Below are 14,235 nucleotides of genomic sequence, written 5' to 3'. Positions count from 1 at the left end.
AGATATATAGAGCTTCATTTAAAACCCTTCCTTCCTTTCTTCCTTCTTTCCTTCTCTCTCTCTTTCTTTCTTTTTTTCTTTCTTGGAAGCATGTGCCTGTACCCTCCCTAAATCACTGCCACTCCACCTCAGCCCTGCAGAGCACAGCACCTTAAACTCAGCCTTCCCAATTTCACGGCAACTTCCCACAAAACACTTCCACTTCCAAAATTTCTAAAAGCAGCAGCAGCCTTCAAAAACTGCTTCTTGCTTTCCCTCTCTCTACTCCCCTACTCCAAGAGCCCAAAACACCCCATCCTCCCACTGCAATCCCTACCCCTCCCAACTTTCACAAACCCCCTCACACTACAATCCCCACACTGCACCGCCCCATCCCATCCCATCCCGGAAGGAAATCCCCTCCAGTGCAGCCCTGGACACTTTCAGCCATTCCAGGGCAGCCACAGTTTTTCCACCCACTCTGTGCCAGGGCCCCACCGCCCTCCCAGGGAACAAGTCCATCCCCACATCCCAGCTCACCCTGGCCCCAAGCAGCGTCCAGCCATGGCCTGTGTCCTGGCGCTGCAGGCCCTTGGCAAGAGTCTCTCCCAGCCAGCAATTCCTGCTCTTCCCTGCTCTGGGGCAGCAGCTGCAAGTTGATTTGCTCCCTGGGCCACTGGCCCAGCCCCAAGCCAGGGCCGGGACCTTTCCCCAGAGCTCTGCCGGCACTGGCTCGCTTCGGCCGCAGCCCAGCAGACGGAGCTCAGAGCTCCCCGGGGGCTGCGCCTCCTGCCCAGGGACAGCAGCAGGGGCAGCTGAGACTTCTGCCCCGGGGCCAGCAGGGAATGCACCCCAGGGAACGGCTGGGGCTGGGCCAGGCCAGCTGCGGGCTGGAGACCAGCAAAAGCTTCTTCCCCTACAGGGGGCTTGACCACTCACCAGGCTCCCCAGGGAATGGTCACAGCTGCGAGGCTGCCGCAGCTCCAGGAGCCTTTGGACACCGCTCCCGGGAATGCCCAGGCTGCCACTGTTGGGCTGTCTGTGCAGGGCCAGGGCCTGGACTCCATGATCCCGCTGCCTCCCTCCCAGCTCAGCCCCTTCTGCAGTTCTCACCCTTGGGCTCAGCCTTTGTGTCTCCTCCAGGCGCTGGCAGAGCTCTTGGGGCCGGGGCAGGAGCGGGACAGCCCCAGCGTTCCCCTCTCTGTGACACCACGGTGGTGACAGCTCCAACGTTCCCTGCCTGGAGACGCTCCAAGGGAAGCGTCCAGAGCCACAGCCAGACAGCAAAACTGACCGGGCACTGAGCACCCCCGGCCTGGGCTGATGTGCATTGCTGTGCACACAGCTCGGGGAAGGTCCCCCTGGCCACCTCCACAGTGCCACAGGCAAGTGTCACATAGAGTTACAGAGCTCTGCCCAGGGCTTCCAGGGGGAGTTAATTTAAAAACAAAACAAAAGCAAAAAACAACAGATAGACCGCATACCAAAACAAAAAAACCTCCACCCGCAATAAAAAAACAACAAAACCTAAAACTCCCCAAAAAAGTTCCCCCCAAAAACAACAAAATCCCGAAACAAAGAACAAAACCCCCAAAGAAACAATCTGCAAGTAAAAAACAATCAAGAAAATGAGAATTTCCCCACAGCAGAGATGTTCCATCCCTCAGTTCTCACACCTGTATGCATGCAAGACCTGGGGCTGCAAATAATTAGGATTCATTGGGGACAATTGCAGGAAAAGCCGGTTCAGGACAGGCAATAGCAGAACTGTTCTCAGCTGAGCAAAAAAGGCCCCTTTGGCAGCTGCAGGGCCATTGGAAATGCAGACCCTCAGCCCACAGGGGAGAAAAGGGCTCTGAATTCCCCTCCTCTGACACATAAACCATGTGGAATGGGGCCATGGGTGACACATGAACATGGGGATGTTGTGGAACCAAGGGGATCATTGTGGCACTCCTGGGAGCCATGGAACCAAGGGGCCTGTGTGACACTGCGGGGCCTCATGGAAACAAGAGGCCATTGTGAACCTGCAGGGCTGTAACACCCCAGAACTCTTAAATGCTGGGGGTAACCAAAAGTTCCTTTACGTGCATTTGGTGAACGGGAGAAACACCAAACAGATATTCTCTACAAGGACAAATGCAAAGAATATTCTTGGTTGGAAGGGACCCACAAGTCCAGCTCTTAAGTGAATGGGCCACACAGGGATTGAACCCCCAACCTCGGTGATACTAGCACCATGCTCTAACCAACTGAGCCAGGAGGTCACAATGACACAAGATTATACTAGCAAAATACAGACAACAAAGGAACATTGTCAAAGGGTTTCATGCAACATAAAAATCTGCATAAAACTCTTATCACAGCATTATCTTCATTAACTTAGCCAATTTAATCTAAAAAACTTGAACCCTTAAGATGTTAAGTTACCCAAAAATATTCCAGGAATGTAGAAGAAGTAGAGAACAAGAGAAAAGAGATCTCTAGGAACACACACATATAGGTACCAGCTGCTCGGGTTCCAGTGTTTCTCACAGAAAAACCCCAAGAAAAGGCAGGATCCAGACCATGGGCTGACCTCAACCTCCAACTTTTAACCCCCTGGGCTTTCATGGGCCCGCCCCTTGGGAGGGACTTCAGCTGGTTGCTCAATCAGAGTCAGGGTTAACACCATCTGCAGTGTGATTGACTGACAGTCCGGCCAATCAGAGGTGCGCTAGCACCATCTTCTGCGTGATTGACTGACAGCTCGGCCAATCAGTGCTGGGTTAGCACAGCCCCCTGCTGTGTGATTGACAGCTCTGAAGGGCTGGGACTGGGGGCGGGGCTCTGTCCCACCACAAACCAAGGCCTGACCCGCCCTTGACCCCACACGGGCATTCCAAACATCCCAAGGTGTCCCGGGACATCGATCTCATCCAGCCTCTGACAGCAACCACAGTGACACTACAGAACCTCATGGAACCATGGGTCAGCTCTGACAATGCAGGCCCAAGGACTCCATGGTGACACTACAGAACCTCATAGAACCATGGATCACTTGTGACAATGCAGGTCCAAGGACTTCATGGTGACACTACAGAACCTCATGGAACCAAGGAGCCATTGTGACACTGTGTTGCCTCATGGAATCAAGGAGATCATTGTGAAACTCAGGGGCCCCAAGGAACCAAGGGTCCGTGGTGACCTGGTGGAGCCTCTAGTGTCACGGAGGAGCCACTGTGACACAGCAAGGGCAGATGGAGCCGAGGGGCCATTGTGACACTACAGAAGCAAAAAGGGAACATTGTGACACTCCAGGGTCTCATGGAACCAAGGGTACCATTGTGACACTGTGGGGTCCCAGGAAACCAAGGGAACATGGAACAGGTCTGGCTGGGCCTCCTGGGGACCACCTGACAGGTCTGGCTGACCTTTGCATGTCGAAGGCTGCTTCTCATCTGTCCCTGGAGCACTGAGGCTCTGGGCTTTCCTTCCTATAGGAGAGAACTGTCCTTCTTCTCCAGGGGCCTATGGCTAAAACTGGGATTCCTCCTCCAAATTTCCTTCTATGCAAAGATTGTTCCCAGGTGAAATCTGCCAGGAGAGACAGATCTGGCTGCCCTGGCCACCCAGGCCCACCTCTCATCTGCATTTGAGACACTGGGACCATGTGCTTTTCTTTCTTATGGGAAAAACCTCCATCTCGACCAGGTGCCCATAGCCATAATTGGGAATCTGCCCCCACAATTCCCTATATCCAAGGACAGCTCCCAGACAAAAGCTGCCAGGACTGACAAGTCTGGCTGGCCTTGGCTTCCTGTGGGCTGGCACTCATGTGCCTTTGAAACACTGGGGCTCGGTGCTTTCCTTCCTAATGAAGAGAACTCTTCTTCCTGTCCAGGCACCCATGGCCAAAATTGCAATTCCACCTCCAAAATGCCCCAAGTCCAAGGATAGCCCCTAGATGAAAGGTGCGAGGAAAGACAGGTCTGGCTGGCTTGGCCTAAGGGTTGCTACTTCTCATCTTCTTCCAAACTACTTGGACTTTGTGCTTTTCTTTCCTATAGGAAAAAAAACCATCCACCTTGACCAGGTGCCCATGTTCAAAATTGGGATTCCACCACCAAAATTCTGTCCATTCAAGGATTGCTTCCAAGTGAAAGCTGCTAGGACAGACAGGTCTGGAGGTCTGGCTGCCCTTGGCCTCTTGGGGGCTGCCTCTGACCTGCTTTCCAAACCCTGGGGCTCAGTGCTTTCCTTCCAATGGAAAAGAAGCATCCCTCTTATCTACACAGAAGTGGCTGAAATTGGGATTCCACCTCCAAAACTCCCTATATCCAAGTGTTGCTTTTAGTCAAAAGCTACCGGGACAGAGAGGTCTGGCTGGCCTAGGCCTCTGATGGCTGCCTTTCATCTGGCCCTGAAACACAGGTGTTCCATGCTTCCCTTCCTATGGAAATGAACCATCCTTTTCCTCTGGATGTCCTCTGGATGTCCACGTCTGAAACTCGGATTCCACCTCTAAAATTCTGTATATCCAAGGGTTGCTCCCAGGCAAAATCTGGTTGGCCTTGGCCTCGGCCTCCGGTGACTGCCCCTGCCACACTGGGGCTTGGTTCCTTCCTTCCTATGGAGATCACTGTGCCACTGTGGGGACCTCATGAAACCAAGGGATCCTTGCAGCACCACTGCACCCTGTGAAAACCACGGAGCTCTGGTGACAAAGCGGCGGTTCATGGACCCAAGAGATCATTATGACTCTGTGGGGCCTTATGGAACCATTCAGACCCTTCAGGGCCTCCTGTAACCATGGGAACATTATGACACCTCAGGGCCTCATGGAAGCGAGGGACCATTGGGACACTGTGGGGCCCCATGGACAGAGGGAACATGGAACAGGTCTGGCTGGCTTGGCCTCCCAGGGGCCACCTGACAGGTCTGGCTGATCTTGGAATGTAAAGGGCTGCCTCTCATCAGCTCCTGGAGCACTGGGGTTCTGTGTTTTCCTTGCTATGGAAAAGAACCGTCCATCTTTTCAGATGCCCATTGCCAAAATTGGTACTCTCCCTAAAAAATTTCCTGTATGCAAGGGTCTCTCCAAGAAAAAAACCAGCCATATCTGGCTGGCCTTGGCCTCTGGTGATCACCTCTCATCTGCCCCTGAAACAGTGGGGCTCCTTTCCTTCTTTCTTATGGAAGAGAACCATCCATCTTTTCCAGGGACCATGGCCAAAATTAGAATTTGGCCTCCCAAATTCAGTATATCCAAGGATTGCTTCCAGAAAAATGCAGCCAGGACAGACAGGTCAAGCTGGCCCTGTCCTCTGGTGATTTTCTTAGACTATCAGCTGAACGTTTTCAATGGCAAACACCTTGGACAGGACCCAGAGATCTCCCAAGGTGGGGTTTGGAGGCCTTGGGCACATGACCACTATATAGGGGCAAAGGGGCTCTGTGCTCCGTGGGGTGTAGACTGAGGACAGTGGAGGAGAGCCACGAGAGTGTTTAAAGAGTGTTTTAAGAGATGGTGGATCCTTTTAACATAGTGGAAAACAACCAGAGAAAGAAAGAATTAATGCAAGAGCAGCTTGGGAGGTCCAGACTGGACAACAGGAGAAAGGAATTTCTCTCCCAGGGCAGGGCTGTGGTGCAACACGTCCCATGGAAGGAGTCTGGAGCAGCCCGAGGCTTTGTGTGCCCAGGCAGAGGCAGGCAGGATGCAGAGCTGTCAGCAAAGGAAGGGGCCAGTGAGGTGGGGCAGCTGGGGGATGAAGACAGCCTGCAGGGACAGAGGCACAGGGCATGGACACCGTAGGACAGCCTGAGCTGGAGAGGGCACAGGGATGGGCAGCAGCTGAAATGTCATGACAGAGCCAACTCCTGCAGCACTTTGGCCATGGCTGCTGGCCCTGGGCCTGAGGCCAGGAGGGGACAAGTGACCCTTGCAGCTCTGGAGCCTCATTGCCTCCTTGTCCCTGCTCAGCAGCCTGGCAGGGGCTGCCCCATGGTCCTGCCCTTGGCATTGCACATCCCCACATCCCAGAGCCCCGGGAAGAGCCCTGAGGAAGGAGGGAAGGACAGGATCTGCCTTGCCAGGGGCTGGGGCTGAGGGCTTGGACATTTGCATTCATGAAACCCATCCAGATTTTCTCAGCACCGAAATACACCTTTTCCTTGTTTGTCCTCACCAGTCCACAGTGCTTGCAGTGTTCTGCTTAACTAGAACCTGGGGACACTTTCCTATGAGTTGTGTCCCTCAGTGGGACCCATTAAAAGTTAAAGAAACTTTGGACTTTGAATCTGACTGTGAGTTCTTGAGAAGTTTTTTGAGCACACTCTGAGGGACTGAGTCTGATGTAAACAGCACCAAAGCCCCAAGAGGGTCATTAAATTCTTTGTGCTTTGTCTGTGCTGCTGAGCTGGGCTGGGCTCCTGGAACAGAGGCAGCTCCTGGAACCAAGAGGATCTTAAAAGCACATTGCTCTTGATGAGCAACTCTTCTCCCAGCCCAGCAGCCACCCTGGGCACAGCACTCAGGCACAGAGAGCTTCAATCACTCAGGGCTGGGAAGGAGCTGAGAAGTGACTGCAGGAGAATCACTCCCAGCCCTTGACACAGGAACCTCTGGCTGCAGGACAAGGCAGCTGCAGCTCCTGCAGTGATCTCCTAAAGCTGCAACATCCCAATGCCTACAGACTCTGTGAGTACATTCTCTGATTATCTCTTGTGGAGAGCAGCCAGGGGTGCCCAGGGCTGTCTGGGCCCTGCTGGGGCCAGAGACTCTGCTGCCGGCCAGGGACAGCTCTCAGCCAGCCCTGGGAGCTGCTCCCAGCACTGGGGGACAAGATCTGGGTGGAAGGAGACAGCTGGTAAGGTGTGGAACTGCTTTCCTTGTGTGGTGAGGATGCTGCATTGTTCAGGACTGCTCCCAGTATGACATTTAACTGCAGAATATTTCCAAGTAGATTATACAGGGAGCACAGCAAGGCAGGGGCTGCATAAAAGGGGAAATCCTGTTTTATTAATCTATTGTTCTGTGTTGCCAGGATGGGAAATTGCACATATATATTCATCTTTCAGTTCAGGTTGAGAAAAACAAAACAATTTTCTCTCAGATCTTAATAAACCAGGCAGCGACAGAATTCAGCAGAGGGTCCCTTGCAGGAAGTAGTCAGTGTCACTTTTCCAGCCTCCTCAGGGGTGCTCTGAGGTTGCCATCAGAGCCTGCAGAGCCAGAGCTGCCCCTGGGCAGTGCCTGAGCTGGGAGGGCTCTGCAGGGCAGAGCTGAGCCCCCAGGGCTGGGCTGGGCTCTGGCAGCACTGGCAGGGCCCAGCCCTGGGCACAGGAAAGAAGCTGCAGGCAGGGACAGCTCCAGGCAGCAGAGCCCTGGGCAGGCAGTGGGAGGAAAGTGCCACCCAGCTGTGCTGGGATATTGAAGGTCCTCTCCAAACTGAACCATTTCATGATTACTTTTTTTACAGATCTCCATGTCCAGCAGGAGCAAATGTCCAACAGCAGCTCCATCAGCCATTTCCTCCTGCTGGCATTGGCAGACACACAGCAGCTGCAGCTCCTGCACTTCTGCCTCTTCCTGGGCATCTCCCTGGCTGCCCTCCTGGGCAACGGCCTCATCATCAGCGCCGTAGCCTGCGGCCACCACCTGCACACGCCCATGTTCTTCTTCCTGCTCAACCTGGCCCTCACTGACCTGGGCTCCATCCTCACCACTGTCCCCAAAGCCATGCACAATTCCCTCTGGGACACCAGGTACATCTCCTACACAGGATGTGTTGCACAGCTCTTTTTCTTTTCCTTCTTTATCACAGAAGAGCTTGTCCTCCTGACCATCATGTGCTATGACCGCTATGTGTCCATCTGCAAACCCCTGCACTACGGGACCCTCCTGGGCAGCAGAGCTTGTGCCCACATGGCAGCAGCTGCCTGGGCCAGTGCCTTTCTCTATTCACTGCTGCACACGGCCAATACATTTTCCCTGCCCCTGTGCCATGGCAATGCCGTGGGCCAGTTCTTCTGTGAAATCCCACAGATCCTCAAACTCTCCTGCTCCAAATCCTATCTCAGGGAACTTGGGCTCATTGCAATTAGTTCCTCTTTAGCAATTGGATGTTTTGTGTTCATTGTTTTCTCCTATGTGCAGATCTTCAGGGCTGTGCTGAGGATCCCCTCTGAGCAGGGACGGCACAAAGCCTTTTCCACCTGCCTCCCTCACCTGGCTGTGGTCTCCCTGTTCCTCAGCAGTGCAGTGTTTGCCCATCTGAAGCCACCCTCCATCTCCTCCCCATCCCTGGATCTGGCCCTGTCAGTTCTGTACTCAGTGGTGCCTCCAGCCCTGAACCCCCTCATCTACAGCCTGAGGAACCAAGAGCTCAAGGCTGCAATGTGGAGACTGATGACTGGATGGTATCAGGGGCATTAAACTGCTGGCCAATTTCTGCAAATCACTTGTAATAAAAGTAATCTTTGATATTTCTTGGTGTTTTCATTCTTCTTGTTTTTCCTGTGCTTTCATTTTTTGATATTGTCCATAAGGAAATGTCATTCTTTGTGCCATTTCTCATTTTGTTTATATCCATCTTCACTGTGGCCACAGACTGTGTGAATGAGGGGCTGCACTCTTGGTGGCTTTAAAGGAACTCAAGGATCTCCCAGCCAAGTTTTCTGCAGAGATCCCCCTTTTGTTCCCTTCTCTGGAAGCTGCAGCAGCAATGTCTGTGTGCAGAGCTGGGGGCAGATCAGTGCTGGCACAGCAGCTGTGCCCAGGAGCAGCAGCACTTGGTGTTGCCAGTGCTGCTCCCGTGCCCCTGCCCCGCTGCCCTCCTGGCCCTGGTGTTGCTGTAGGGCCTGAGTGCTCTCGGGGCCGGGCACAGTGCTGGGGGTGGCAGTGCCGGGGCTGCAGCAGGGACAGGCCATGGGCACTGCTGGGGCAGCGCTGACGCCTCAGGGCAGGGCCTGGGGGCTCCAGGCTCCTTGCCCAGGCTCTCTCCAGAACACGCCCAGGCCAATGCTCAGCAGAGAAAAGCCCCGTGAGCAGCCCCAGGGTGGCCGTGGGCAGGCTGGGGGCAAACAGCATGGCTGGGGCTCTGCAAGGTGCCCTGGGGGAGACTGGAAGGAGCAGCAGAGCAGGGGCTGATCCATCCCCACTGCGCTGGACACCCCAGGGCAGCGTCCCAGAGCGTCCTCATGCACCTGCCAACAACATCCCCCCTCTGCAGCCCTGGCCTCTCCCCCAGCTCACACAGGTGCCGCATCCTTGCAGGCACAGACACGGCAGCACTGGCTCAGGAGCCCCTGTTTGCACTGCCCAGAGCAGGCGTGAGCACCCCCATGGTGTTGGTGTGGGGAGATGAACCTGAGTGAGCACAAATGCCATCATCAGCCCCTGGGGCCAGGAAGGGCTGGGGGACAGCAGGGAAACCACTCAGGTTTGTGGTGGCCTCTGAAGTCAGCCAGAAAATTTGTTCCCAGGAGCTGTGAGTTTCCTGTGCTACTGCAGATGTTGTTGCTCAGAGCCAGGGTTGCCTGGCAGCCACCCTCAAACTGCCCTGACCAATTCCTTGGCTTCACCTTGGCTTTCTTTACCCTTCCTGGTACAAATTTCTTCCCATTGCCCACCCCTGTTCCCTCCCCTGCAAACAGCCCATCCCTGGTTGCCCTTTCCTCTCTGGCCCCACTCCTCGTTTCAGTTCCTGACTTGGCTCGATGGGAACATCCCTTTGGGGCGCAAGATCGTCCTCCAAGTGCTTCAGGAATTGTCTGCAGCCTCCTGCAGTGCCTCGTGCTGCTCCCTTGCCAGAGGCACCACAGGCCAGGGGGGCACATCTGGGCTGCTGTGTCTGGCTGTTGGCCTCTCTGTTCTCGGCAATGAGGAGGAGCTGCAGAGGCTCTGCAGGACTGACAGGATGGGCTTTGGGGCTGTGAGGAGAAGCTGAGGGACCTGGGCTGCTGGACCTTCTGGAGAGGAGGCCCAGGGCTCATCCTGCAACTGCTGCAAGGGTGGTTTCAGAGAATCACAGAATCAGCAGGCTTGGAAAAGACCTTGGACATCATCAAGTCCAACCTGTGCCCTGACACCCCCATGCCTCCCTTGAGCCTCCTCCAGGATAAACATCCTCACCGCCCTCAGGCATTCTTTATGAGACTTGTGTTCCTGACCCCTCATCAGCCTTGTTGTTCTTCTCTGGACTCGCTCCAGCCCCTCCATGTCCTGCCTAAACTGGGGTCCCAGAAGTGGACACAGCACTTGAGGTCCTGCCCAACCAGTGCTGAGCACAGGGGAAGAATCACTGCCCTGCTCCTGCTGGCCACAGCATTCCTGATCCAGGCCAGGAGCCATTGGCCTTCTTGGCCATGTGGGCACACTTCTGGCTCATGTCCAGCCTGCTGTCTGTCAGTCCCTGTCACTGAGACACACAAAGCAGCCACACGCAGACAAGTGTGGAGAATCTTTCTGTGGAGAATTTTTCTGATGCATGGCTGCACAGCAAGGGCCATGATACTGTTAAGTCGGTTGGAATGTAACTATGTCTATGTGGTGTACGTGATGATTAACAAGGATATAATGTCCTTGAGCACTAGAATGATACAACAACAAGGGTGTTGTTAGTACAAAAATGCTGAAAAATGCTAGGCTAAGGAACTGAAAATACTAGATTAAGAAAATTGTAACCGCAAGGCTGATTACAGGAAGAACATGCGTCAAAATATCATAAGCCAATCATGAGCTATAGTTTTGTAATATGTATGAACTAATTATTGACACTATATATTTGCTATTAATCTAAATAAAGCTGAGACTTGTTGATCATCATCGGATGTGGCTTGTCTCCCATTGTTTTCTGACAGGATGTCCTGGCAGGCAAAGTTGGCAGTGCCGGAGAAGCCGCAGCAGCTAGACCCAGGCTGACCCAAAATCCAGCAGGACAGCGAAGAAAACTCCGAATTCCTGAGCGCTCCAACAGATGGTAGAATTCCCAGGACCAGACTCCTCCGTTGACCGTGGACTCCAGGCAGCCAGCAGCTGCCCGATCTGCGCTCCCTGGAAAATGAGAGCCGAGAGACCACCACCCTCAGCTCTCTCCGGGAGCTTTCTCCCTCCCCCAAAACTAAGTGATCAGCTTCTTTTGTCCAGGTTAAGCATTCTCTAACTATCAGCATTTAATCTCCCAGCAACTTGGGGGGGGGGGGGGGGGGGGGGTGGAAATTCTACAGGAAACTTAACCCTCAACAGCATGGAGCAGTTGTGGGAGATTAGGGACAGGCGATCGGAAGATATCGTGCTGTACGGGCAGACAGAACCCCTCCCTCAACACTTAGTTGTTTAGTGTCCTTGATAAGCTAAGCAACATGTAACTTGTAACGTAAGCAGATGGATGTAATGTAGCAAACAGAGGTTTTATAACTCCATGTAATCAGTTAATAAACTGCCATTTGCCGTCGACCACATTTGTGTCTGTGAGCTGGTGGCCCGAGCAGCCTGGGTGTGGCTGCCGTGTCGTTCCCGAACCAGGTCGCTACGCCTCAGCGGAGGTAACAAGTGGTGCCGAAACCCCGGGAGCCACCCGGGAGAGCGGGAGTCGCCTGGACGGGTGAATGACGGCTGAGCGGCTGGGCCAACAAGCTCGGTGGGAGGGACACCTCCGGACCCGTGGGAGAAGGACGGAACCTCTCATGAAAGTCGTATCTCAGATTCATAAACAGTGGGGAATGGATTGTAAAGCAAAAGATTTTACCCTTGCAGTGACGAGGCTTTTGCAACTTAGTATCATTGATCGTCTGGTGTAAATTCTCCATCCAGATATTTGGGATCAATGTACAAAAGTTCTTGCCGAGGAAACTATGTCTTCTGGGTCGGCAAAGTATCTTAAGTCATGGGGGAGGGTTGTGCAAGATTTAAAAAGCGCTTTGCAGGAACAAGAGACCTGGTAAGCCGAACAAAATTGTCTAAAATTTACACCGCAGCTTGGTGTAGGAGCTGCAACGCAAACTATTTTAGAAGAAACTTTTTCAGAGAAACTTTTAAAGGGGATTATCAGAGCGTAGAAAAATGCGATCTGACGGTCAGTGACTGTGTTCAGGCTGCTGATAAAGTTGGTGCTGCAGACTGCAGAAACTTGGAGGAGCAAAATCTCCCTCCAAAGGCTTCAAGTCCAGATTTAGCTGCTGAAGAAAAAAATCAGGCAAAATTGTTTTATGATCAATTAACTGAGGAAGCCAGGAATATTGCCAAAAATTTTGTCAGGGGGTCCCTGGTAAAAGGGGCTGAGGGTGGACCTCCACCCTATACGGCAAGGGATTGCATTGAATCGCTGGGAGAGAACAAGAATGTATCCAGATTGGAATGTTTGGCAGATAGCCAAGAAGCAGCAAACAAAGGAGGTCTTTTACATTGTGTGCTCGTTGTTAACAGAAACAAAGATAGCGTGGCCACATGCGAACAGAAAAAAGAGGGAATTAAAGCTAGTCAGAACGCTTGCCAAAAAGCACATTCTTTTAAGGAACACAGTTTAAAAGGGGAAAGAAAGGGGCGGCTCAGCCCTGAGAGAAAGGGGCGGGGTCGGAGCCTGACCAAAAGGGTCCAGAGCGCAGAAGCAGCCGGTCAGTCGACTTCCGACTCTGATTCGAACTCTGGCTCAGAGGACTGGGACAGCCGGGACCGGGGTCATCCTCTATACGGCTCCAGCCTGCAACGGCTCATGGGCACAGACCCAACCATGATCACCCCCCAGACACAAGCCAAGGGCCAACGGGCCCACGCGGTCATGACAACTACCTAAACTAGCCCTTTAGCTATTTACCAAAAACCTAAGTCAGATCCTTACAATCTGTTTCTTAGTATGTTGAATGCTACCTTTTGTCATTGAACCAATCCAATCCAAACTTTACAAAATCATGCTGGCTATGTTGTAATGCAGAACCTCCTTTTTATGAGGCTGTCGCCCTTGATGCTCCTTTTGAATATTCTGCAGCAAACAATCCACACAACTGTAAGAGGGACACCCCCTGGAGGAAAATTACCCTGAGTCAAGTCACAGGCCGAGGCAAATGCCTTGGCAATGTAACCGTAGGAAAGCAGATGGGAAACATTTGTGCTGAGTTCATCCAACCTAGTCAAAAGACTGATAAGTGGGCAGTCCTGTTCCTACCAGGAATGTGGGTCTGCCAACAATCTCGAATAACCCCCTGTGTGTACCTTGGCAAATTCAATAACCTTGCTGACTTTTGTGTCCAAGTTCTGATTGTTCCTAGAGTCCTGTATCACCAAGAAGAAGAAATGTATTGCTTTTTAGAAGAAACCATCCAGCTCCACAAAAGAGAAGTAATGACAGGTATAACCATTGCAGTGCTCCTTGGCCTAGGAGCCACTGGCACAGCCACAGGTGTTTCAGCTCTCGTGACCCAACACCAAGGATTTTCTCAGCTGCAGATGACAATTGATGAGGACTTGTTAAGAATTGAAAAATCCATCTCCTCTCTGGAGGAATCTATCTCTTCACTTTAAGAAGTCGTCCTGCAGAACAGGCGAGGACTTGACATCTTGTTCATGCAGCAAGGAGGCCTGTGTGCTGCCTTGAGAGAAGAATGCTGTTTTTATGCAGACCATACCGGAGTTGTGCGAGACTCCATGGCCGAGCTGAGAGAAAGACAGGCCCAGAGAAAGAGAGAGAGAGAGGCCCAACAAGAATGGTTTGAGACATGGTTCAATCAGTCCCCATGGCTAGCCACCCTTGTTTCCACCCTAATAGGCCCTCTCACTATGATACTCTTGGTATTGATTTTTGGGCCTTGCATTTTGAACAAGTTAGTGTCATTTGTTAGAAGACGTTTAGAGAAACTCGACATCCTATTTATTGAACGCCTGCAATTACCATGAAGTGCACTTATTACTGACATGTTATATCACTTTTGTATCCTATTATACTAAGGTTAACAGCTTTTGCATTTTTTATAACATTTATAATTTTTACAGGTTTTTTACTTAATCATGAGGTGGGGGGAGATGTGGGAGATTAGGGACAGGCGATCAGAAGATGTTGCGTTGTACGGGTAGACAGAACCCTACCTCAACACTTAGTTGTTTTGTGTCCTTGATAAGCTAAGCAACACTAACTTGTAATGTAAGCAGATGGATGTGATGTAGCAAACAGAGGTTTTATAACTCCATGTAATCAGTTAATAAACTGCCATTTGCCGTCGACCACATTGGTGCTGTGAGCTGGTGGCGCGAGCAGCCTGGGTGTGGCTGCCGTGTCGTTC

At 52.4% G+C, this 14,235-nt stretch overlaps 1 protein-coding gene across 1 annotated transcript; it reads left to right on the top strand.

Annotated features, from left to right (window-relative positions):
* The first annotated feature begins 7,459 nt into the window (after positions 1 to 7,459).
* On the top strand, positions 7,460 to 8,398 carry LOC120747821 (olfactory receptor 14J1-like). The gene has a single exon (XM_040053862.2). The coding sequence runs from the start codon at positions 7,466 to 7,468 to the stop codon at positions 8,396 to 8,398; it is 933 nt and encodes a 310-aa protein (XP_039909796.1). The 5' UTR covers positions 7,460 to 7,465.
* Positions 8,399 to 14,235: the final 5,837 nt, after the last annotated feature.

The sequence above is a fragment of the Hirundo rustica genome, unplaced genomic scaffold, assembly GCF_015227805.2.
Source record: "Hirundo rustica isolate bHirRus1 unplaced genomic scaffold, bHirRus1.pri.v3 scaffold_216_arrow_ctg1, whole genome shotgun sequence".
Classification (NCBI taxonomy): domain Eukaryota; kingdom Metazoa; phylum Chordata; class Aves; order Passeriformes; family Hirundinidae; genus Hirundo; species Hirundo rustica.
The sequence above is the reverse complement of the archived record's forward strand: the minus strand, read 5'-3'. Positions and strand labels throughout refer to the sequence as shown.